The sequence below is a fragment of the Perca flavescens genome, chromosome 20, assembly GCF_004354835.1.
Source record: "Perca flavescens isolate YP-PL-M2 chromosome 20, PFLA_1.0, whole genome shotgun sequence".
NCBI lineage: Eukaryota > Metazoa > Chordata > Actinopteri > Perciformes > Percidae > Perca > Perca flavescens.
In genome coordinates this window covers 8,750,529-8,776,642 of record NC_041350.1, presented here as the reverse complement: position 1 = coordinate 8,776,642, position 26,114 = coordinate 8,750,529, and the positions used below count along the sequence as shown (strand labels likewise).

Here is a 26,114-nt window from a genome sequence, read left to right as displayed (position 1 = left end):
ACAACAAACACAAATCAAGTGTACGAAACATTAGATTCATACTTTTAAAACACACTTGACAAATGTACCATGATCAGGATCAGTTTTAATGCCATGTTCATGACACCTATTAATTGAGGTAAAAATAAATGTTACTACATTTTTACAGTACTGTGTTGTAGGTCAGTGAAGCACTTAAGGAAGTATCTCAATCTTGCCTTGACCATTAGTCCATCAGTTAAAGAACACACACACACACACACACACACACACACACACACACACACACACACACACACACACACACACACACACACACACACACACACACACACACACACACACACACACACACACACACACACACACACACACACACACACACACACACACACACACACACACACACACACACATAAATACTGCTATCTTTAGTTAGTTTCGCATAAATACTGCAGTCGTTTCATTTTTTGTCCGGGGGCCGTGGTAGAAGACAGTTCCTCGTGTCAGCACGTCAGGAGGCTGTGAAGAGAAAAACTCAGGTGATACACTCGGCCCTCTTAAGAAGTTGATGTCAACAGATCATGTCAGTGCATCGTTGTAGTTACTCTGACTATAATAGCATTAACATTAGTTGGAGTCTATTACACACGCTGTTGACAAAAGCCTTAAATACTGGATACAGCTGTGGTACAAATGATAAAAAAATTCTAAAGTATTTTTGGTAACACTTTACTTGAAGGTATCTACATAAGAATGACATGACACTATCATAGGGCTGCTCGATTATGGGAAAAAATATAATTACGATTATTTTGATAATTTAACACGATTACGCGTTGACTTCTGGAAAGATGTTCTAATTATTGAACTTAAAAAAAACAGTGGAAAAAGTTAAATAATTCGACAGTAAAAAAAAACAAAAAACAAAACTTTATTCAGAACACAAAAGAAAATAAGAGTTTACTTGCAAAAAGTAATGAGCGATATAATCCTTTTTCGCGATAATTCAGTTTTTGTGATCACTGGCAGCCGAAATCATAATCACGATTACATTTTTATTAATTGCACAGACCTACAATGTTATGAACGTGTCATAAACATTATAAACAAGTCATAAACGTTTATGACATAACGCTTCTTTTAGTAAGTGTCATTTGGTTTTTGTCATGACAAGTTATGGTTCATGTGTTCATGACAGTGTCATGTTACTTTTATGTAGATACCTTCAAGTAAAGTGTTAACGTATTTTCTTTACTATTTGAGATAGATATATATATATATATATATATATATATATATATATATATATATATATATATATATATATATATATATATATATATATATATATGTGTGTTTTGTTATTCAGAAGGCTCACCTTGTGTTTCCAGTTCAGGAGGGGTTTTGTAGATGAGTCTGGTGTGGTAGAGTTCAAAACAGGGCACAGGACAGAGACTGGGCTCTCCTGAACACGTCTTACAGTAATACGACGTCTTACTCCACAATGTCCCACTGTGCTGCTCACAATGCTTCGTTTTGGAGTGCTCGCCCTCTTTTCTCTCCCCATCGTGTGACTGTACTCCCTTTGCCTCCTCTGACTCTTCTTCTGTTTTCCTCTCTGGCTCCTCAGCCTCCTCCATCTTCTGCTTCTTCTTCTCCTCCTGCTGCTCTTCTTCCTCCACCCTCTTCCTCTTGTTTTGTGAGCAGCAGACCTTGCAGTCAGAGTCAGTCTCCCTCCTGCCCAGGAAATGGCGTCCGGTTAGGCGTGCTGGCACGCCCTTACACGGCTGAGTTTCTCCCTGAGGTTTTGGCGATGGCGGCGGAGATGTGGAAGCTTCCGCAGATGGGTGGTCAGGTTGCGAGGAGCTATCTAGCAGAGCTGGTGCAATTATTGAAACAGCTAGTTGTGAACAACGAATAATTGAATTAACCAAAAAACAAAAATGAATGAAAATATATTAGATGCTGTGTAGGGTTGTGACAAACACCCTACAAAAAAGGCACACCAGCCATGTCCTGAGGGACAATGGCTACTTCTATCAGTGCTGCTAAAACTAGGTTTTACATTATATTATTATTATTAATATTACAATTTAGTACCATTAGTGTTAACCATTTTTATGTTTTAACCATTTTCTTTGTTATCTTTGTCTTTGCAGAACAGCCTGATGTTCTATACCTAATAAAAGATCAATATTAGTCCAGTATATCACGGTCCACCTTGTGCGGACTCTAAGAATAACAAAGGACAAGCAAGCACAATATTTTACTCAACAAAGCACTATGTTAAAAGTTGTTTTTGCTTAGGTGACAATTCAACTTTTTATTTCTAATTGGCTCATCTGATCTGTGTCATAAGTGTCTCGTGGTGAAACCTAACCTTCCACCACTACGAGCGGTTTGGTTTGATCAATAAACACAAGGAGATGTTTGGGAGCGATTTTTCCTTGAGCAGGAACTGAACTGTTTTGTTGCAGTGTTTCATATAGGTGTTCTTTTAATGGTAAAGTGCATTGAGACCATGTTTAATGGTGAGTTACTGTAGGTTCAGCACCATCAGAGTGTGTACAGAGAAGAAGAAGATTGTATGAAAGCGAAAACGTTATCTCAATCTAGTAGGGCTGTAACGATTTGCGATATGAATCCGAAAGCGCAATCCACGAACCTGTGTCACACTGTGAGAAGGCAGAATCGCGACACTCCCCTTCCAACTCCCAGAGTTATCCTTCCCGTCCAGATCACATCGCAAGTTGCGTTTTAAGCTCCTCTTTTTTTCTGCTTGTGGAGAGCTACTGTACGTGACACATGAAACTATAGTGATGAGGACCGGCGAGTTAAAAATCGGCCGTCCGAGAGTAGCCTACATCAGGGCAGACACACAGCTGACAACCTGCAGGTGGAAGCGGTTGAGACAGGCTCGGACATACACGCCACGGGCCGCTGAGGACTCCCGCAAGCGGTTTCAGGATAGTGGCTGCATGTGTCCGACAATGGACCTTTTTCACAGCAGACATGTTGACTTGTCATAGTAGGAAAAGCACAGCTGAAATGAATAACCTTAATGACGGCTCAGTTCCATCAAGTGTCCCAGTGAGCTATTTCAGTGAGTCAGCATGCACAATACCAGGGCCTCTCCTAAGTGCAATGCAGCCATCATTAAAGGTTTTGAATACACCTGCGCTTTTCCTACTATGACATGTCAACATGTCTGCCGTGAAAAAGGTCTATGCACAGAACATCAGCCTACAGCTGTCCGCAGACACGGGGTGCAGAAAGTGTGTCAGAGCCTCCCGGACAGGTGAACTGAGCCCTACAATCAAGACAGATTTAAAATACTTCACGCATGATGTTTCAAATGTCTGTATTAGACTTTATGTCCACTCGGTATTTGGACACTCTGTAGTGCAATTTACTGTCAGGAAGCTGCTGGATGGCACACAGTCCACATGAAACTTGCGTACCTAAATTCAGCTGTGCAGCTGCTCTGTGTCCTGTGTGAACAAAATGTAACAACACTAAACTACCCAAACCTGTTCCGACTGTTTTTTGTAGTTACCTGCTAAATCAGTGGAAGGTGCGGGCAGCTGGCACATGCTCTCTTGGTCCATAGTGAAGGGCCGACACAGAACCGACTTGTTCTTCATTTGACGTCGACGGGACACAGGCACTCCCATGGCATCAGTCTGAGTACTGGCCTGGAAAAGGACATTAAAACCAAACAGCAGAAATAAACAAAGCAGAACTGATCTAGTTCTTAATCACACACACACACACACACACACACACACACACACACACACACACACACACACACACACACACACACACACACACACACACACACACACACACACACACTTTAGAGAAAGAAATGTGCACTGACGATAATGTAAAGTCTAGCCTGAAACAAACACACACACACACACGCAGTACATACATGGTCTAGGTTCTTGCCGTCAACGCTGGAGGTTGGAAGTGCTCCTAGAAAAGAGAAATAAAAATATAACTGCAACTATATACTGCATTAAACCCCACTGTTAGAAATGCACATCATAAATATATAAAAACAACTAACTGATATAACTAACCAGTAGGGCTGCATGATTAATCTAATCGCAATGTGGGACATTACATACAGTGGGGGAAATAAGTATTTGACCCCTTGCTGATTTTGCAGGTTTGCCCACTTACAAAGAATGCAAAAATCTACAATTGTAATCATATGTACATTCTAACAGTGAAAGACAGAATCCCAAAGAAAATTCCAGAAAATCACATCATATGAATTTATTAAAATTGATAACCATCTGATGAGGAAAAACAAGTATTTGACCCCCTGGACAAACAGCAAGTATTCTGGCTCCTACAAGCCAGTTAGTCTTTCTTTAAGACACAGCCCCAATCCGAACCAATTATCTACATCAAATACACCTGCCTCACCTCGTTACCTGTATAAAAGACACCTGTCAACACCCAAACAACTAGCATCCAACATCACCACCATGGATGGCTTTCTATGGACATCAGGGACAAGATTGTTGATCTGCACAAGGCTGGGATGGGCTACAAGAGAATCGGAAAGCAACTTGGAGAGAAAAGATCAACTGTCGGTGCAGTTATCAGGAAATGGAAGAAGCACCACACCACCGCCAACCTCCCTCGGTCTGGGCCTCCACACAAGATCTTGCCTCGTGGGGTGTCCCTGATCATGCTGACAGTGAGGAATCATCCCAAAACCACAAGGGGGAACTGATGAATCAACTGAAGGCAGCTGGGACCACAGTTACAAAAGAAACAGTTGGTAACACACTACGCCGTCATGGATTGAAATCCTGCAGCGCACGCATAAAGGTCCCCCTGCTCAAGAAGAAACATGTACAGGCCTGCATGAAGTTCGCCATTCACCACCTGGGACGACTCAGAAGAGGCCTGGAAGAAGGTGATGTGGTCAGATGAGACCAAAATAGAACTTTTTGGCCTCAACTCAACTCGTCGTGTTTGGAGGGCAAAGAACACCGAGTACAACCCAAAGAACACCATCCCCACCGTCAAGCATGTTGGTGGCAACATCATGCTTTGGGGTGCTTTTCAGCCAAGGGGACGGGACAACTCCATCGTATTGAGGGGAGGATGGACGGGGCCATGTATCGTGGAATTCTGGACCGACATCTCCTTCCCTCAGTGAGAGAGCTGAAGATGGGTCGAGGATGGGTGTTTCAGCACGACAACGACCCTAAGCACACCGCCAAAGCAACAAAAGAGTGGCTGAAGAAGAAGCACATCAAGGTTCTGGAGTGGCCTAGCCAGTCTCCAGACCTGAATCTGATTGAAAATCTTTGGAGGGAGCTTAAAATTCGAGTTGCCAGGCGACAACCTCGGAACCTGAATGATTTGGAGGCTATCTGCAGGGAGGAGTGGGCCAACATCCCTGCCGAAATGTGCACAAACCTTGTCACCAACTATAAAAACCGTTTGACATCTGTGCTGGCCAATAATGGCTTTTCTACAAAATATTAACATGCTGTTTGTCCAGGGGGTCAAATACTTTTTTTTCCTCATCAGATGGTTATCAATTTTAATAAATTCATATGATGTGATTTTCTGGAATTTTCTTTGGGATTCTGTCTTTCACTGTTAGAATGTACATATGATTACAATTGTAGATTTTTGCATTCTTTGTAAGTGGGCAAACCTGCAAAATCAGCAAGGGGTCAAATACTTATTTCCCCCACTGTAACTGCAAAGATTTTGTGATCTGACTAAACCAAAAGGTGTAACTGCTGAGTGCGTGTCACTCTAGTCTCTGTGTGCACTTCAGTTCACCACGTTGTAACTAGGGGTGTTAATCACAAGTTTTAATCAGATACAAATTATATTGATTCTTCAGAAAAGGATACGATATTTGCGAATATCTTAAAGTCTGTCACGATACGCTTTAGATTAGATTCAATTCAGGGGCCTTCTATCAATATGAGACATTATCAAATGCCTATTTAATTCTTTATTATTATTAGTTACATTTACATAATTTTTTTTTTTTTTAAAAGCTAATAAAATATTATTTGACATTTTTATTCCTGAGCTCTTCCAGACATTTAAATTAAAAAACAAAACTATTCTTTTTAATAAAAAATAAAGTGGGACTCTTACACAATCTTACAGACGATATGTATGGATATTTTTACTTTGCATCGATAATACTGGATTAACAATAGATAAAGCCACCGTGTCTTAAGAAGCTTGTTTTATTGTTCACTGTTAACTCACTTTACATTGTCTTTGCTATCTCTTTCTCCTCACGCAGCTGCTACGCTAAGTCCAAAACCGCTCGCCAGTCGCTCTCCATTCAAATGCTAACGTCACTCACTCAGCACCATTTTTGCTCTCACCAATGCCTGATTTATGGTTCTGCGGCGAATCTGCCCTCTGAATTACGCTACCCTTGTAACGTCTACAAAAGATATGAACAGTCAGTCTGTTTAGGGAGTAGCGCGTGTCGAGTATGGTCAAGTGAGTATCAGAAGAGGGTTTTAGACCATGCAGACTTTAAGAGGCTGTACAAAGTAGATTTTGTAACTTAATCACTAGTTATTACATTACAACCATTTTAAATGTCATTGTTTATAAGGGAAGAGGAAAAAAGCATTTGTATTTTTCTTAATTAATGTTCTATTTATTTGTACTGTTGAGCAAAACAAAAATGTCTATTTTGAAAAGATTGCTTTTTTTTATTTAATTTTGTAAAATATTAAAGTTGTATGTTTGTATGTTCAAGTTGAGAAATACAAATTTCAAAATGTTAGTATTTTGTCAATTTTTTCTTGATAATCAAGCAGGTAGACTCATGATACCAGTATTGTGAATCGCAATGGCAATAGGGCTTTTTATGCACATCGTGCAGCCCTACTAACCAGTAAGAGCAGTATCTGCTGACACACTGGGCTGAGTGGCAGAGCCATTGGCCAGTGACACGACACCAGCTATGACAGGATTCATTTTTGAGGAGTGGTGGGGCTGGGTTGGCGCTGGAGGAAGAGAGAAACATACCAAAGTTAGATTTTGGTCATTTGACATGTGAGATTACTACTTTTCTTTTTTCCCCCTCTATTCTTTTCTCACTGTATGCACTCCAAAACGTGACTAAGACGGTGCTCATTTGTGCTGATTGGGCGTGGTTTTCACTCCATTTGGATTTGACAAAAAAAGTAGCACATACCGCTTTGTGCTCACAAAGCTCTGGGCAGCATGCACGCAAAACATCACCTGGACCAACAGCATCGCAAATAATAAAAGATGAATGAAATCATTTTTCACATGGCTGAAAATAAATAAAAACGTTTCTATAGTGTCTCTGCCGACAAGATGTAAAACGACGAAGTTAAAAGTTTACCACAGCATATCTACCACAACTGTCAATTTGGATAGAGGCTTAATGCGTGTCCATGGCACTGCGTACAAATAGCCTTGAACCTGTTTTTGCACATTGTCCATGTTTTCGTCTTAGAAATTTGTTTTCAGTTGATGAAAGACGTGTAACATTTTGGTTGCCTAAAAATGTCTTTTTCAGTTTTTGAACTAATGACGCTCCAAGCAGTCAGCTGTTAAATTTTTTCAGAAAGTACATTTAGTTTTAAGGCGGTTTGTAGCCAAAATTATCATCCCAATTAATAGGACAGTCGACGTGAATTACGGATGCACCTTTCTAAACGAGCAAGCAAGCTAGTGTTAGTGTTAGCTTGGAACTTGAGCTTCACCCTCTCGTCCAAATCTGGTCACTTCTGGCTTAAAGAAACAAACAAAAACAAGATGGCGACGGGCAAAATGTCAAACTCGAGGCTTCAAAAATTGTAGTTCACAAACCATAGGGTGACGTCATGGTGGCTACGTCCACTTCTTTTAAAACAGTCAATGGGAAAATACCTATTTAGGTGTTATTTTAACTAGCATGAGCTTGTAGGCATGTATACTGCTACTCAACATCATACTGTAGAACACTGATTTGCTAACATAATTTACCATATGGTGCTTGTGGGGCCTCTCCAGTACCATTACTGCTGGTGTGCTGGCTCGTCTCAAAATGCAGATGGCAGTACTGCAACAGGCAGGGCAGGTTGCAGAAATTACGGACTGAACCCAAACACTGCAGCTTCTCCGTCATATAGCTTTGTTTCCTACAGCTGTCACATCGACCCATCTGGACAGGAGAGGAGGAGGAGGAGGGAAGAAAAGACGGGATGAGAGAGAAGAAAAGAAAAAGAAAAGAATGTAACCACCTTGAACAAACAGTAAGTCAATCCCCTTGATTTAATGGCCTACAATGTATACAGTGTAGTGGGACGTCTGTCTCTTTACCCCATAGTAGAGCACGGTGTACTGGGACATGCAGTGGGGTTTACAGAACTCCTCCATCTTGCCTCCGTAGTGACTGTGCAGCATCTTCTGGCCGATGCCGGAGCAGTAGGTGCAGGGACGCCAGGGATGATCCTTGTTACGAGATGTAATATCATGTTTGAAGAGAAGCTTACAGTCTGGAACACAGAATGGGTGGGGTATGATATTATTTAAATGCAAGTACAACAAACATGTTTCAGCCCACAAGTCCTATAACCGTGATTTAATTTGACTTTTAGACCTATGTTGATTAATAATTTAAAAGTATGGAAGGCCAGAGCTGTAGTTGGTCATCATTTAGGCCAGTTTTGTCGAGATTGTGAGTGGACCGAGTTGACTGGCATTAATCGGACGTTCTGCATTTGCAATTTTATACTTCAATCAAGGCTACAATTCTTTTCCATTGAACCATAGGAATACCTGAAAACAAAGCAGAGGAGAGGATAATAGGGAAAAGCCTTTTCTGTGTTAACTCACTCTCACTGCAGAAGATCAGGTCCTGTTGGTTGTAACTGATGATGTCAAAGGGCACTTTCTCCTGTTTACAGAACTCACACACCATCAGGATGTTCTTCTGGGTTTTATACTGATCACAGCAAGTCCTACTGCAGAACATAGAAATACGACCCTGCAGGAAAGAATTAGCATTAGTGTAATCATCATCCTAGTTAGGTGATGAATTTAACACCCATCATGCAGCTAGCTACAAGGGTTAGGGTTAAAGGCCTTTTTACAGACCTGTCGCTCGCCAGTGTGACGTCAAAATGACATAGATCTCGCTGGTGCGCCAGAGGTCGTGCACCACTCTATTTTTTTCAGCGGCGCACGACAAAGCGGAAACAAGAAGCATTGACGAGTTTGAGGGGAACCGGATGCCTCTCAGAGTGACTGCAAGTCTCTCTTGTAAACTTACTGGGTTAAGATGAATTCTTTTATGGTGAATGAAAGGCTTGATCGGACAAAGTAGGTCACTGAATCAAATCAAAACATTGACGCCAATGCTACTGCCAGTTCTGCCGTTGTTTACCTTTTTCTTCTACTTCTAGTCCGTAGAAATAAAGCCGGTAGCCTTTCCTCATTAGCGCCACCTCTGTTCAGGAGAAGACTGCAACTAGTGTTGCGACCACCACGCGCAAGTATAAACGGTTACGGCACTCCTATGATGTCACATTTGCGCACGACAGGTTGGCTGCGGCGAGTATACCGGACGCTTAAGTCTCTGAATATACAGAGAGTCTGTATGTGCATGTGAGCTGTGCTCCTTACTTGGTTACTGAATAGCAGCGGCTTCATGTTGAATTGTTTGCTGCACTGATGGCAGTTCAGCTTGGAGGGGTCACTGGGCCCGCCTTCTGCTGGTTTCAAGGAGTGATCAGCAGGTGCTCTGGCCTGGGCTTGCCCAGGGACAGAGGGGGAGGACATAGCTGGGTAGTGGGGCACCAGTGGGGGCACTGAGGTATGACTGGGATGGTGGCCTGAGTAGGGCACTGAAGATGGGTAGTCCTGAGGGATGGGAGGGACTGAGCTTGCTCCGGGAAAGGGCCCGGCTTTGGGGGGATCTCTGAGGGAGTCCCTGAGAACAGAGGTTCCATTGGTCAGGTCTGGCTGAGAGGTGTCCCCGGACTTCTGTAAAGACATGGTGTGAAAATAACAGCAATGTCAAATCTAGGCCAACAGATGTTCCATCAACATCTTATGTTCCATGTAAAAAGCTCCTATGCTACAGGTGCCTTTACCCGGTATGTAGAAACACAGTCATAGGAGCAGAAGTTACGAATGGTGCCGTCCACCATGGCCAGATGATACTGAGGAACAGCTGACACCCTGCACTGGCAGCAGGGGAATGCAGCACCTAAAGGAAAGGGGTAATAAATTCATCAAATTAATTAATTAATAATGAGACATGAATTCACTGGATTTGGTTGGGATATAGGCTGCAGTGATGTAACGTAACGTGCCACCTGTAAAGTTTTAAATGTATTATATTTTGCGTTTAGTAGGTTTTCATAAACCAGTAAGAAGATTATTTTGGTCACTGAGAAGATCTGAAGCCTTTTCCAAGTTCTGCATTTCAGTATGCATTTATATGCTAACCTTGGCACGTGAGTGCGCGTCTCTGCGGTGTGTACTACCTGTGAGAATGTGTGGGGGTGGTCGACTCTGTTCCACACAAGAAGATGAACAGTAAAGCTGAACTTTGCCCCTTTGGTCTCGTTCCATAAGGGTGGAGGATACTACAGCCATTTTGTGACAGTAGGCACACGTAACCGTCTTTCTGCAGGTCTGTGCGAAAAAAATAAATAAAAAAACACAATTAGTATTGAAGAGGTTTACATTTGCTTCATAAACATGAGGGGGCTGTATGTGATTTTCTGCTGTTACATGATTTATAGCTACTCAACCCATCTTATTGCCATTTGGAGCCACTAATATGCAGAAATAGCTGGTATAGCCAAAGAGTTCATAAATACTGAACCAAACAAGATTATATGAAAATGATCTTTTACACAAACCCATACCTGTTTGTAGGTGCCAATACAAGTAGGACCACAGAAGTTGAGCTGAGTTCTTTCAATTGTGAGCGTCTGACAGGAGCCTGAGCTGCTACTACAGTAAAGTCCGCAGCCTTCACAGCAGTTCATGGCTAACTGCCGCATCTTGCGCCATGTTACAAAACAAGCATTACTACAGAGTCTGTGCAGACGACCCTGATGGGTGACCTCATGCTCAATCTGCTGCAAAGATGATAATAGTCAAACACAAGAAGGAGAAAGAGAATTAGATGGTAGATTAAGGACACAGGGAACCTGGGTCAATGCTGTTAACTTGGCTTATCATGCATCTTGACCAAAATCTGTCTTTGCCGTTAAAGCTAGCCGTTTGTGTCTCTCTTACCCTATTGGAGACTCTGCAGACACTGCAGAAGGGTTTTTCAGGTGGGCGCTCCGCTGGTTTCTCAGGTGGCTTCTCAGGTTTCTTCTCCACTCGTTTGTCAGCCCATTTATCAGGAACTTTGTCAACAGTTTTCTTCTTGTGTCTAAAGACAGACAAACAGAACTGGCCACAGAAGTAAAAGTAGGTGTTGCCGTCTGATGGAATCGTGATCATGTCCCTGGGCTGAAGAATCTCCCTGCAGAGAGAACGGCACAAAAAAAAAAAAAAAAAAAAAAAAAAAAAAAAAAAAGACAGTAGTCAAAAACACCCAGGATGATACAAACTGGCAAAAATGACAAAACGTTCAATATTTTGAATTTAATAGAAAAGACGTTTTATTTATTATGCATTCAACCTTGCCTGAACAAAGTCAATATGAATCAATTTCTTTGAACTGTAATAATAATAATAATAATAATATTGAGGAGTAATAGTGCTCAGTGTCAAATTTGGAACTCGCTGGTGCGCCAGAGGTCGTGCACCACTATTTTTTTCAGCGCCGCACGACAAAGTTTTCTGTGTTACCAGACTACTCCGACATTATGTCCACATTACTGAAGATTACATATCTTATATCTCATTGTGAAGATATTTTGTTAAAGCACCAATTGTCAACCCTATAATATCGCCACAATATCAAATCGAGGTATTAGGACAAGAATATCGCGGTATCTGATTTTCTCCATATCGCCCAGCCCTACTCCCACGCGACCAATTGAGACGATGACTTGTCACTTTATAGAAAAATGACAACGTGTACAGTAAAATGATGGAGAGAAAAACTACACACATACATAGTGTTTTGGTGAGGAAAAAAGCTTTTTATAAAAGTTTTTTAACTGTCCATGGGATTTAGGATTCTGACATGTGGGCCACTGAATAGACACATTTTCAATTACACTACAATATAATTAGATTGTCATACAGTATATTATTAAGAAAACAAATGCAGTGTTCCATTAAGGTGTTTTATTAAAACAAAGAAATGTCTTGCTGCCTTAAGGCACCCTTTACACTGGTCGGTTGCAAAATCAACTTTTCTGTATTTATCCACCTAACTTTAAAAGTCAGAAATAGCAAAACTCCTTAAAACAAACATGGTTTAGCTTTAAACTGAAAGGAGCACAATATTTTGACCACGAGTATTTTCATGTGGTAAACGAATACACCTCATATAAACCGACTGCCAGCTTATGGGAGCTAAATGCAACCCAGATTTAAGTTTATATACTGAACAAAGATGTACCTGTTGCACTGAAAACAGGATCGGTTCTTGTTAGCTGGAGGCAGATGACCAGTCAGACAGACTGTCGAGCAGAAGAGCTGCGTCGAACCTTTCCTTTGGAATGCTGTTTGGCCTTTCAGAAGAACCTACAACCATTTACAGAACCATGAAACATAAAACTGACAGGGAATAAAATGCTACATCACTGCCAAAAGTCCTGACACATTAAACATCATTTCTGCTCATCGTGCCATAAATATAGCTGATAAATATAGAAAATATTAATCTGTCAGTATTCCATGTTAATAACAATGCATTAGACATGAGTGATGATAACTATTCAAAAGTGTTTGACATTAAAAAAAATATAAATATTTAACAGTTTTCCCTTAATACTACGCACATCTATGTAGAGGGGTCTTGTTAAGCAGCACAAAGTTACAACAGTACCTTAGAGCAGCCACTGCAGCGAACGCTACCAGGAACGGCGGGCGGAGGTGGGCGTGGGGGTGCAGGTACCAGAGCTGGTAGTGAACTGGGGATTGGAGCTGGTGGTCTGAGAGGGAGGGGAGCTATAGCTTGTAGGACATGCTGTCCTCTACCTGGGATAAAAATGGCCGTCGGAGTAGGAGCTGGGACTGCAGCTGGCACTTGAGTGGATAAAAGGGAAAAGTAACAACAACAACAATATTTTTTGATAACCCACACATGGAAAATCTGCAGTTCTGAACCACTGACACAGATGTATCCAACAAACATTAGCAGGGCTCTGCCGGTGAACCAGCATGCACAATAATACCGCTGCCCCCGGACCTGGAATTTCTAACTGAATGCAGTCGTTATTAATATTTTAACAGTGTTTTTCCAGCTATAAGTCATTTAAGCAGAAGACATTAAAATGTCTACTGCTTAAATGACCATACCAGGGGTTTTCCACCGTCAGCCCAGTCAATCATGTGTGCTTACAATTACAAGCAGGTTTTCTGAACATTTAATAAAAATAAAAAAAAATTACAATTTCGCAAAATATTAGAAAAGTTAAAGTATGGCTTGCTATGCATGCTTTGGGAAATGACTGCCACTGACGGAAGATGAAAGCAGATATTTATGTGGTTGAAACAAAACCACGGGTCTGGTCCTTTAAACATGACCAGACTAACCTAATGGCTCTTGCATGCAGTAACCAAACTGACCGACAGATTTTGAACAACGGGACAAGAGCTTGTTGAAAGCGTTGTGGTTTTTTTCGGTTTGAAATCTGTTTGCGAGTGGGCTTTGGTTGCATGCAGGTAAACAATCCGTGTGGAGAGTAAAATGCCGACATCTGTTTATAGAGACATTGTTTCTTAACTACAGATCCATTCTCATGTCTCAAGTTGCTAATCGGACGCAGCACACGGAAGAAGAAGTCTTGGCCCGGAATTCCGCTGGCTACACCCGATACCCCGAAATAAATATAAATATACATTTTCCCACAGAGGCTAAATCGTCATCAGACCGCTAGCAGATGGGTTCCGAGATTGCTTACCGCTAAAGTCTTCTTCTTATCTAACTTACAAACATGAACAGGACACAATATGACCACTACAAAATGTCAGGTCTGATGGTAAAATGAGAGAAACAAATAAATGAACCTACCGGTAGGAGATGCAAAGGTGTTCCCTCCACCTACAGAGTAGACAGAGCTGATCCTCAGCTCCTCCTGAAACGAGAACAAATAAAATAATAAAATAAAATGCTATAAAGCATTCGACTCAAGGTGCAAAATTAACTTTTGTTTGTCCGTCAATGGCTGGTTAAAAATAATAAATTAAAAAATTAAAAATATGATACCAAAATATTTTTCAGCCATAGAACTGCATAAGATGTCCTTAAAAACACAGCAGCTCATTGTATTGCTGTCGCGGTCATAGAAAAGCGGATCTCTCTCCATCCCTGATCTGTGAAGCACCACTTCCCTGTACATTTCTTTTAACCGTACTTCCACGGTGCTTTTTCTTTTTTCTTTTAAAGCCAGGTCCACGCACTCCAAAAGTGTGCCGCCAGCAGCAACATACTCGCAGGCTCATTTTTTTTTTTACGGTTAGTGGAATATTCTCCTCTGTGGTACCGACCAGTACCAGATAAAGTTAGTGTAACAGTCATGCCGTGGACAGCAAGGATCAATCAAAGAAATGCAATTAAATTATTGATGGTCATTCGTTGCATGCTGCAACCAGTGTTCAGAGCAAAACAAAACAAGGTCATTCAACTTATGCGTTGTAGTAATGAGTAGTGAAGTAGGCTGGTTTCAGCAAGAATAAAATAAATGATCTTGTATTTTATTCTTCTATTATTATTTTGTGATCATTTTGGACCTTGATTCCACTATTAACAAACAGCACACAGTATGGGCTGTCAACAGCTTCAATCCAATCCTTCATTATTTTCTGGTTAAATCCCATTATAATTCTACACTTAGTACTGAACATAAACAGCAGGTGCATGCTGAGAACATTCTCTCCTCACACCTACCTCCTGATGCTCCAGCTCCTCTTTGATTTGTCTGATGGAGCTCTGAGGCAGTAAAGCAGCGTCGTAGCCCTCATCAATGGGCTCATCTTTAATATTGATACTAGGAGACATTGGGGGATTACTGTCCGCCATTGGGGCTGCGTCTGACCTCTGAAATAATAGAATATTCGTAATTATCTGACGAAGGTCATCAACAAGTTTTTTCATTGCATTTACTCGACAGTCTTTCTAGAGCCCTACCTCTCCCTGCTGGCTATCTTCGGTCTCATCTGTCTGGTTCAGGACACCTCCATCTGACAGAAAGGTAGAAAAGAAACGTTCATTAAAACAGTACATACTTCACCCAGGAGTTTACAACTAGCCCAGACCACCATTAATGCCTGGAAATAATAGACACACTGGCGCAAATTCCAGTGCACACTTAAAACTATTTTTCAAGAATTTAACCCCCCCCACACATTCACCTCACATTTTGTTCTGGGGCAGTACACACCTGACACACCCAGCTGATCTCAATAAACTGTGTGCTTTTTGTTAAAAGTTGCACTTAAACAAGCTACAAATGCTACTAGTTAATAAAAAGATAAAATAAAGAGAAACTAAACAAACAAGGCTACCATTTTCACAACACTCAACTGGTTCTGTTAAGTTTTGTTTTGCACTGGAATTGTCAGCCTGTTGTCATGTCCATGTGAAAGAGGCCTGGTATAAAATGAGAAGGACATTTCCCACTAAAAAGGGATTTATTATGCAGTACAACATGCCAGCCCACTCTCTCTGCTTTTGGCTGCTGATAAAGTCAACCGGTGCCTGCACCACTGTGCACAAACTACATGAGATGACTAGCCATAGTCGGTTAAAGGGCCACTTCAGCCATTTAGTATTGCACTTTTATAAAACGGACACAGACTTACAATAGAGATGAATGGTAAAAATCGGGGCAGCAGAGGCCAAGATATCCTGTCCTTTATTCTCAAGAAAAGGACAAGCCACCAAAATACTGGATTCTACATTTTCCATAATGCAACTCCATTGGGTCTTTCATTAGACCCTCCCTGCCTGGTAAATGCCCATTTCTTTGAAAGCGGTTATTTTCTCAGACCTCAGAAAGCTCCTTCCAGAGCCCTAGAGCAGATTATACAACAGTTTCGGAATAGTACTCTCTGTGACAAATGAGCTGAACCTGATGTGTAAAATTGGTAGTGTGCCCCTTTAATAAAAGCCCAAAGAACAATGGTCCTGGTGTGTCAGGACCATAGACTATTAGAATAACAGAATATTAATGGACAGAGCATGTGTGACGTCACCCATTGGTTTGTGGAGATCTGCTATGAGTTTGCCATTAGGGGAGCAGCTGTCCTGGTTGTGGATGTGACGATTTTAGATGTGAGGGAAGAGTGAGGGAGGAGCCACGTTACGTTACACACTTTCAATCACATCATAGCCACGCCCTAAAACACCCCCTGCTTTATCACTGATTTTAAAATCAACGAGACCATAATTCAAAAAATGATCATTCTGTGTTGCAGAAGACTTAAAACTAGCGATTGAGACCACAAACTCATTATGAAAATGTTTACTGAGGTAATAAATCAAGTGAGAAGTGAGTCACTTTCTCATAGACTTGTACAGAAACTGACCTCCTTTTGCAACCGCACGTCACCCCCTGCTGGAATTCAGATAGAATGCAGGTTTATGGCACTTCCGCAATTGCCGAACCGGATGCTTTGTCCATTATTATACAGTCTATGGTCAGGACCATAGGCTGTATATAAAGATGGACTGCCTTTACAGCTCTCCAAAAGTGAAGCCAAAACACCTTGATCGCCCCCTGGTGGCCGGCTGCAGTATAGGTCATAAATCCCACCCCCTCCATGTTTGTTGGTGGGACACGGGCCAAATAAATAAATAAATAAACAAACAATATTTTTCCAAAGATGGTTTCTGTCATTTTAGATAGTTTCGATATTGCTGACGTATGTTCATGTGTTCATTTCTTTGGATAAATTTGGTTTAAATTAGTTATTTGATGCTATAAAAACAGCGTGAAATGTCATGATTGACAGCGGTGACTGACACGTGATTGGTGAAGCGGGTGTATGGGCGGGACATCGGTATCGTGGCTCCACCGCCAGATCAGGGCCCTATGAAGTAGTACAATACATTGGATAGACACTTGCAGCATGGCACTGGTGATCACTCTTGTCTTTTACAACGGTCTAATTTCTCATGTGCATGCAGGTTTACCTCGGCTGTTGTCAGGTGTATTGTCCTGGGAGGAGTGGGAGGTGTTAGCAGACCCACTGCTCCCTTCCCGCTCTTGCTCCTCTCTGGGCTGACGAGCAAAGGGTTTGTCTTGAGTTGCGTTGTTCCCCACTCCTGGTTGGGCTCTTTCTGGGTTTGTCTTGCCCACGTTAACATCCTCAAGGGTTTCCATTTGCATGGCAAAGTGCCAGTCTTCTTCTTCTTCTTCTTCTTCTTCTTCTTCTTCTTCTTCTCCTCCTCCTCCTCCTCCTCCTCCTCCTCCTCCTTCTTCTTCTTCTTCTGGCCCATATGAAGGAAGGCCATCCAGTGCATCATCAAATGCTGCCCCTCCACTTCCTCCCCCTCCTCCTCCTTCGCTGGTTCCCATGGTAAACGAGGAGTTTCGGACAGAGGAAGGGGAGGAAATGCGAGGAAAGGATGACTCTCCCATCCCCTCATCCATCTTTTCTTCCGGTCTGCTGCTGCTGCTATCCTCTTCTTCTACCGGCTGGTGTTCCCCTTGTCCTGAAGTTTTGTCTACTCCCTTTGTCTCGTCCGGACCTCCACTTGGGGAAGAGATGAAAGAGCTCCTGGAGGAGTCAGCAAAGTCTCCAAGCCCCATCACTTCGTCAAACACTCTGGACAGGCGCTCCTCATGCTGTAGGGGAGAAACGGGTTAGGGATTTCAAGCGGCAAATTCACGTATCTCAAGGCACTCAAGGAATGATGCCCTTTTAATTCTATTCCTCACTGTCAAATCTAGAATAGATTGTGATTGTCCACTTGCATGGTCATTTTTCATTTGGCTTCACAGACATGCATACACTAAAGACACTTACAAATTTCAGAAATACATAAAGTCTAAAATAAAACCTCAAAATGTCAAAGGAAACAACATTTCACCCACACTATAAATACCAAATAGCTATAACTTCAAGCTACAGTTGGTAACCTTAATAAAAAATAACATTTTGTCATATTTGCTCAAACTATCACTATATTCTGAGAGTACTATATGAATCAAATTATCCATGAAAACAATCCCATTCATCTGCCTCCTACTGGTGCTCCTAATAGCAGTGGAAACCCGCAATTGCTAAGGAGCATTAGGGGGAGGCAGAGGAACAGATTATATCTGTCTCAACTACTGTTATCAGGAATCAGGATGTAGTCAAAGTTTCAGCAAATATTCAAACCATTTCAGCCATTCAAACAGTTGTATGTATGTGTATATCATATCCCCTCTCCATTTCTTATTAACTTAATGAACCATCAGATTTTGAAATGCGCCACCAACCTCCAATTAATATCTTCTCAGACAACAATGTGATAGTGTTGAACTCAACTTGAGCTGCACAAAGGGAGGGCCACTTGTACATCACAACTGTATTTTTAAGCTGTGATGTATTCCATATACACACACACACACACACACACACACACACACACACACAGTCTGCCTCCAGCAGCAAACACATTTCCCATACAATTGGCTGGAAAGCCAACTTTCCCCATCACTTTACACAGTAATAACAACAGTGACAGTACCAAGCACAACCAGCACCAAAATCTACTGTCATTATAGTGTCTTTGACTTTAGTGAAATAGGAAAACACATTTGCGTCTTTCTATTTTTAATTTAACAAATCCTACCGATATAATAAGTTTATATCTTAATGTTCGGGGTAGCATGAGAAACCCTACAATCTCATCAAATAACACCCTGCCCTGACTGATTTTAACCTCCCCATGTCCATGTTTTAGGAAACTGGCTATACGAGCCTCGGTCATTAAGGTCTTGCTATTATATAATATATCCATTAGTGGTATGGAGGGGGGCGTCCCACCAAACTCCATTTAAAATTCGGCCATTCATCGTGTCCTGGCGTAAACTCTCTCTCTCACACTCACTCACACACACACTCACACTCACTCACACACACACTCACACTCACTCACACACACACACACACACACACACACACACACACACGACAATGTAGTAGTTGCCGGGGTCCTCAAGTAAAAAAAATAGCATTGGTGACTCGTTGGCCAACACTAAATGTTCATTAAAATCTCCACTTTTATTATTGTTCGCTGCAGCCCTCCGCGATGCAAGGGCATTATGGAACCAGCAGTCAACAACACCAGCTCCAGTGCTGGAATAATTAAAGGCTCTTGGGGTTCACAAAAATACCTGCATCATATTCTCTGTAGTATGTTCGTTTGCAGTTTATCAAATTCAATCAATCAATCAATCAATCAATCAATCAATCAACGTTTTTATTCCAGACTCAAGGTCCATTCAAAAGACACAGACATGACATACAACATACCTTAAAAACAAATAAAAACATATACAAAGAAATAAAAGCCAGAAGAAACAACAACACTCCATTTCTATAAAAGACACTTATACCAGTGTTTCCATAGTGATGATTGGTATCGTATGGCACTAAACCTAGGATTTACTAATAGCATAACAATGCTATTTTTGGAGACGTTCAGGCGACAAATAAATTTGTAGATGAGACTCCTCAACAATGCCTGGAAGGCTATTAGGGAACTTGGCGTGGCGGCATGCATCAGTGCAGCAAGCTACAGGGTTGTAAGCTAGCTTGCTAACGTTAGCTTCAATGTGCCCATCTCGACCGGAAGTTAGCCCACAATAACTAAATGTCTTATTATGTAGGAACATCAACTGATCAATTCAGCTTGCCGTCTGAGTGTCGCTATACTTATATTATAGATTTGCATTTCTTACCTTTAATCGTTTAAGTCTAAATTCCTCCGAGTCCGCCATGTTTTAATTATGCTGCAGACGCCGCGCTCCCAAACATCCACCCACTTTTGGGGGTTATGGGTTATGTATGCTAGCAGCTAACGCTACTAACAAAAAGGATGCAGCTGCAAACTAAATAAAGAAACAAGGGTAACTTAGTCGGCTAACGCCGAGACAGGGTGTAACTGTGAGAACAAGGCAACCACCTAGCTAGCCAATGTTTTACTTTCTGAAGAGAAGAAACAACGTTACATATAACGTTAAACCGTACACTAAGACGACGACGAAGACAACACTTTGGTGGGAAAGATAACGTTATAGCTTTACCGTAATTTTGGGTGGCTTTTCTCCGTCTTCTGCTCCTGACATTGTAGGTTAGTTGTCAGGGATGGTATCTTGCTCCAGATAATTGTGTTGTACTATCGTGGTTGCTGTTGTAAATGCTTAATGACATTTACTTTTCTAGTCTTCACACCAACCCTTCGCCTAACCCCGTTTTTTTCAAATGCCATCCCCAGAAAAATACAGCGTGCTATATTCGGGTCAATACGGCAATCTTTTCAGCTTTGAATGACCTTTTTTTCCAACAAATTGACAAACAACAAAGCACAATATTCAAATCCTTATGTGTCTGAGTAGTAAAATAATAAATATCTAAAATAAAACAATAACAAATAAAAGTGGATTTGTAAATATAATACAAAATTATATAATAAATACATCTTGTCAGGGCCAGAACCCCTATCCAGCAGAGGGCGATCTTAACAAATGTATGGCTCTACCGTAAAAGTTAGAGTATCAGCGCAAACTTTAGCGTACGGCGGTCATGAGAAAAGTGAGCTCTGTGGTAAAAATAGCTAAAGAAGGTGGACACGCAACACATCTACTTTGGTCAAATTTAAAACCCTAACAACAAGGCACAGAAACGTACTTTTTCTTCGTAAATTTGGTCGCATTTATTGTATCAACTGCGGTATCTTAATGCATATCCTTGTATAGAAATATAAAAACACAGCAGACTGCAGCTTGTCTTTCAATGAAAGCCCACTCTATGTAAGTGTATTTCTATGTGCGCCGACCCGAACCTCCCATCGGGGTCAAACAGGCATCAAAACCTTTTCGGGAAGCAGTAGAGAGAGTCGACATTATTATTGTTGTTGTTGTTGTCGTCGCTTGTGCTGTATCCTTTCCCTGTCTCTGAGTGTTTTCTCGGTGTAGGTTGAAGTATCTTCACCGGCGGATGAATGGCAATGGCGGCAGTGAGAGCGGTGGCAGCGGGGGGCCCGGCGTCTTTGTCCCGGTTTAGGGGAGCGCTGGTCGCGGCTGTGCTGGGAGATTGTGTCGGCGGAGAGTTTGAAGGAGCGGAGGAGGTTCCCATGGAGAGTGTGCTGCAGCATCTCAGCAGCCTGTACGACGAGACCAAAGGGAATGGTTAGAGAAAGGATGAGATTTCATGCACCAGTCCGGGGGAAATGAAATACCATATTACAGGGTGGCACTGATAGAAGTGAGAGAGATACGTGGCTATTGGCTAAACTCCCAACGTACTGTAGACTACTCTAAACCCATGCCAACCTGTCCTGCAGAAGAGTCCAGCTCTGACATCCCTTATTCACCAGGGCTGTAGATGCTTTACTAGGCTAGGCTGCCATATTAAACTGGTGGCAATAAAGCGTTACATATAGGGGGTTTCATTCTGAGTAACTCACATCTATTTATTCTACCATAATTTACAGCTAAACGTCAAAATAATAGGAAATGGCAGAAATGAGTAGCCTACCTTGAATGATACTTACTGCTGTACCGTTCCTTTTTATTACTTTATTACTGTTTAACTTATTTATTTTATTTTACATTCTATTTTTATCTTTATTGATACATACTATGTTCTAGGGCTGGGCGGTATGGAGAAAATCAAATATCATGATATTTTTGACCAAATACCTTGATATTGATACCGCAACAATATTGTAGTGTTGACTATCGGTGCTTTCACAAAATATTTACACAAAAAGATTTTAGATAAATAATCATCAGTAATGTGGATATAATGACTAAGTGGGTAAAGGCAAATAACAGAACAGTTACAGCAGTCTGGTAAGTTCATAAAAGGACATCACTTTACTGTAATGCAGCCTTTAAAACCAGGAAAAGACAACACCTATGCCATTTTATGATATCCAAAATCTAAGACAATATCTAGTCTCATATCGATATCAATATAATATCGATATATTGCCCAGCTCTACTATGAGTATGTGTTTATACTTATATTCTATATTATTATATTCTTTTTATCCTTATATTTAGAGAATGTGTGACATGCACCAACAACACCATGACAAATTCCTTGTGTGTGTAAAAAACGTACTTGGCAATAAAGCCCATTCTGATTCTGATGTTCACAAACCTAAAGTATGAGAAAACCAAACTTCTATTGACATTAGAGGACATTTGGCCAACACGCTTTAATTGACAAGTCAACAAAAATGAATTGATTTCTTAAATTTGTAGACAGTGCTGACATTCTAGTAATGTTGCTAGGCCTTTACGTCATGCACGTTGTTTTTGTACCCCATCATGCAGTGTTAATATGTCTGTCTGTGTGTGTTAGGTATCCTTGAGTACAGTGACGACACAGCAATGGCACGTTGTGTGGTCCAGTCTCTACTCACCCGTGCCGGCTTTGATGAGCAAGACATGGCTCGCAGGTATACCAATGCACACTAGCTGCTGTCACTTATATTTTTGTTTGCAGAGTTTGAATTGAGGGATGCACTTACACACAAAACACAAATTGAAGCCCTGGTGTCTCACCCCTCTAGGTTTGCTAAGGAGTACAGTGCATCCCCAGGTCGTGGTTATGGTTCTGGAGTGATCCAGGTGTTAAAGAAGTTGTCCTCCCCTCAGCTCAGTGATGTGTACCAGCCGGCCAGGGACCAGTTTAATGGTCGAGGCTCCTTTGGGAATGGGGGAGCCATGAGGGCGGCCCCCTTCGCACTGGCTTTCCCCGATCCAGTTGATGTTAAAAGGGTGAGCAGTGGACATCCTTTGGGCAAAAACCACATCTTTGGTGACACGCATGTTGAAGCTATGTAATTTCTATGAATTGTCTAAAACTACAGTAATTCTGTAGCATGTTTGTGTTTTATTTCCATTTGAAATTAATTTTTTTGTATGACCAAGTGAACTGTCCTAATTTTCCATTTGACACACACCTTAAGTAAAGTCTTGAATCTAAAAATTAAAAACTTTGGCCCAAGTGAGAAACATTTACGATGCTCAGTACCAATTTTCATGAATTTAAATCAAAATACTTTACACTTGCACAAAAATACTTGAAATTGATAGTAACTTTCATGCCAAGTCAAGTGTCTATCTAACTATATGTCAATTACTGTTCATGCACACGCATTAATTCTCCCTTGTGGGGGGAGGGGCTTAGGAGACCGTTTTTGGCTTTAGTGGAAAGGAGGGGAGCAACTGAAGTTGTCGATGTTCAAATTTTTGGGCTAAATCCTGGATCTTCACAATCCTACCTACAGCACCTTTAATATGCTGACACTGACATATGACACTGTGGTTAGCTAACCATAATGTGGTTCTTCTGTGATCAGCTAACAACCAGACAAGTGTCTTAAAACACAGTTAATAGGGTGTATTTATAAAATCTTCATTAATGCATAAAACAGCACAAAATAATGTTAATGTTTATTTTGCTGAAAACCTTCCCTTTTTGTGTACTTTGTCTTAATTATGACTGACAATAAAACACACAGGCTTGCATTGTGAGATCCACTGACTTGTTTGTGCAGAGTTGGTTTGATTTCTTTCTTTCTTTTTGTCTCCAGTTTGCCCGTCTAGGTGCCATGCTGACCCACTCCTGCTCTCTGGGTTACAATGGGGCAGTGCTGCAGGCGTTAGCTGTGCACCTCTCCCTGCAGGGGGCGCTAGACCTGCCCCAGCAGTTCATCAGCAGGCTAATTACAGAAATGGAGGAAGTGGAGGGCAACGAAGCTACACGCAATGATGCCAGAATGTAAGTCCTACATGAATTAACGACGCTACGGCTCTAGGAGGTCAGAGCTGTAATCTGATGTTTGGGGTTCATTGGCAGGAAACACGGAAGAATTTATAAAGATGGAAAAAAAAAAAGGAATAGAATCAAGTTGTATTGGGAGTGATATTTTTTAAGTATCAATCTTCCTTTAACATGGTGTTTCTGTCCAGCCTAAAAGAAGCAGAGAAGCCATTCTGTGAGCGCCTCCACAGAGTTAGAGACCTGATGGACAGGAGCAAGGTCAGCATCGAGGAGGTCATTTCTGAACTGGGTGAGTATTGGTTTATTTCTTACTTTATCTTGACTATTCATTGAGGGCATCCATTTCCAACACAACAATGGCATTTTTTTTTTTATCATTGAATAATCTGCCAATTCTTTTCTTGATTTGTTTGTGTGAAAACAATGGAAAATGCCTGTCACAGTTTTTCAAAGCCCAGGTTGACTTATTCAGATTGCTTGTTTTGTTCGAACAACTACAAGATATTCAGACTACTCTCATGGAAGATGAAGAAAAACATTACATTTTCCCATTTGAGAAGCTAGAACCATCAAATGAGTGCTTTGAAGTCACTTTAACGATAATTGGACAATTAAAATAGTTGCCGATTTATTTTCTGTTGGTTGACCAATTCATTTTAGGATGGATGAACAGTAGGATGGAATTCCATTTCCTCCTTAGGGATCTTGAAAACAGCCATTTTGCAGCCGAAAAAAATATTTTGTTATTTACCTATTGCTGCTCTTGTTGATTAAATATTATATTAAGGTTTTATTTGGACAGAGCAAATAGATTGTTTCAATAAGGGGTGAAACTGTCTTCCTGTCTTTCCTTTCCAGGTAATGGCATTGCGGCACTCCACTCGGTCCCCACTGCCATATTCTGCGTCCTCCACTGCCTGCAGCCACGAGAATGCCTTCCTGAGAACTATGGCGGCCTGGAGAGGACTATAGCGTACAGCCTGGCCCTGGGAGGGGACACAGACACCATAGCCTGCATGGCAGGGGCCATCGCTGGGGCCCACTATGGCATCGAGGCTATTCCTCAGTCATGGATAAAGTGCTGCGAGGGAGCCGAGGACGCAGACATGAACGCAGAGCGACTTCACATGCTGTACCACCAGTCATCTCGGGGAGGCGGGGGGGGGACAGGAGAGCAGAGCGGTAAAGACGCATCTGAAAGCCAGTCAAACGCTTCTAACGGCACAGAGAAGAAATCTAGAGCTGAGTGATTCGTCAACTGGAGTTTGACAAAAGGACTCTTAAACACACAGATTACACGCTAACACTTGGTAATAACGTTTTTGGGACTGTGTTGGTTAACTGAGAACCTGTGAATAAGGGCAGGCTATCTCAACACTGACACATTATATTATTGATCAAAACAGCTCATTATTTTCTGAGACCCCAAGCTTGCCAAAAGTAAAAAAAGCTAAATTTGTAACAGAATAGTGAAGCTGATCAAATAAGAAACATCAAGGGACAGACTACATTGACTGTATGATTACGTTATACAGAAAGTCGTAGTACACACACACACACACACACACACACACACACACACACACACACACACACACACACACACACACACACACACACACACCCTCCCTTCCCTGCTCTCTCCTGTTTTGTGTTGGAACAATCTTTTGTCATGTGAAAGTTGCACTATGATTTGGCCATGTCTTGTTTTATCCTTTTGGTGGATAACAATTATTTAATAAACTTTTTTTTTTAATTCACATAATCTCTATGAGTTATTATTTTGCATTTAAGATTTAGAATGCACATTTGTTTCAGGAAGGTCAGCTCCATCAAGATGTCTTATTACTGATCTTGTAGCCCATCACAACTCCTAACTAACAGACTGTTAGTATTAGAAAAACCATAAGTCTACAGTCATAGTAACAGCGGTGCACTGAGCTAAATGTTAATGTCAACACTTTTCTTGTTCACCTTCTTAGTTTTGTGTGTTAGCATGT

The 26,114-nt window shown here is 41.4% G+C and overlaps 2 protein-coding genes across 8 annotated transcripts in view; one reads left to right on the top strand and one right to left on the bottom strand.

Annotated features, from left to right (window-relative positions):
* Nucleotides 1-20,609, bottom strand: part of LOC114546600 (zinc finger MYM-type protein 4-like) — a 28,718-nt gene extending 8,109 nt beyond the window's left edge. The window contains exons 1-18 of one of the 5 annotated variants that reach the window (XM_028565498.1): nucleotides 20,400-20,609; nucleotides 17,294-17,948; nucleotides 15,287-15,339; nucleotides 15,047-15,196; nucleotides 14,171-14,234; nucleotides 12,983-13,182; nucleotides 12,554-12,678; nucleotides 11,269-11,503; nucleotides 10,893-11,108; nucleotides 10,506-10,656; nucleotides 10,110-10,225; nucleotides 9,640-9,999; nucleotides 8,851-9,001; nucleotides 8,335-8,510; nucleotides 7,999-8,176; nucleotides 6,894-7,007; nucleotides 3,920-3,963; nucleotides 3,539-3,677 (exon numbers count right to left, since the gene is read on the bottom strand). In XM_028565498.1, the coding sequence (XP_028421299.1) occupies nucleotides 3,539-3,677; nucleotides 3,920-3,963; nucleotides 6,894-7,007; nucleotides 7,999-8,176; nucleotides 8,335-8,510; nucleotides 8,851-9,001; nucleotides 9,640-9,999; nucleotides 10,110-10,225; nucleotides 10,506-10,656; nucleotides 10,893-11,108; nucleotides 11,269-11,503; nucleotides 12,554-12,678; nucleotides 12,983-13,182; nucleotides 14,171-14,234; nucleotides 15,047-15,196; nucleotides 15,287-15,339; nucleotides 17,294-17,948; nucleotides 20,400-20,441 (3,169 nt within the window). In that variant the 5' untranslated portion in view covers nucleotides 20,442-20,609. Of the gene's footprint in view, nucleotides 1-3,538; nucleotides 3,678-3,919; nucleotides 3,964-6,893; nucleotides 7,008-7,998; nucleotides 8,177-8,334; nucleotides 8,511-8,850; nucleotides 9,002-9,639; nucleotides 10,000-10,109; nucleotides 10,226-10,505; nucleotides 10,657-10,892; nucleotides 11,109-11,268; nucleotides 11,504-12,553; nucleotides 12,679-12,982; nucleotides 13,183-14,170; nucleotides 14,235-15,046; nucleotides 15,197-15,286; nucleotides 15,340-17,293; nucleotides 17,949-20,054; nucleotides 20,371-20,399 lie in introns of those variants that run through there. The other 4 variants (XM_028565499.1, XM_028565500.1, XM_028565501.1 and 1 more) reach the window with 4 other exon arrangements.
* Nucleotides 20,038-25,830, top strand: adprs (ADP-ribosylserine hydrolase). 3 transcript variants are annotated; one of them, XM_028565506.1, is made up of 7 exons: nucleotides 20,038-20,372; nucleotides 21,291-21,503; nucleotides 22,687-22,783; nucleotides 22,898-23,105; nucleotides 23,924-24,111; nucleotides 24,303-24,403; nucleotides 24,973-25,830. In XM_028565506.1, the coding sequence occupies exons 2-7, from the start codon at nucleotides 21,317-21,319 to the stop codon at nucleotides 25,362-25,364; spliced, it is 1,173 nt and encodes a 390-aa protein (XP_028421307.1). In that variant the 5' UTR covers nucleotides 20,038-20,372; nucleotides 21,291-21,316; the 3' UTR covers nucleotides 25,365-25,830. The 3 variants fall into 3 exon arrangements, with proteins under 3 accessions (XP_028421307.1, XP_028421308.1, XP_028421306.1); XM_028565507.1 differs by having other exon boundaries at nucleotides 20,367-20,446; XM_028565505.1 differs by lacking the exon at nucleotides 20,038-20,372 and adding an exon at nucleotides 20,805-21,125.
* The last annotated feature ends 284 nt before the right edge of the window (nucleotides 25,831-26,114 follow it).

Excerpts from the sequence above, each read along its gene's own strand:
- adprs (XM_028565506.1), top strand. The coding sequence starts at position 21,317 with ATGGCAATGGCGGCAGTGAGAGCGGTGGCAGCGGGGGGCCCGGCGTCT. Across the intron at positions 24,112-24,302 it reads ACACGCAATGATGCCAGAAT|CCTAAAAGAAGCAGAGAAGC; the intron begins GTAAGTCCTACA and ends GTTTCTGTCCAG. Across the intron at positions 24,404-24,972 it reads GGAGGTCATTTCTGAACTGG|GTAATGGCATTGCGGCACTC; the intron begins GTGAGTATTGGT and ends TTTCCTTTCCAG.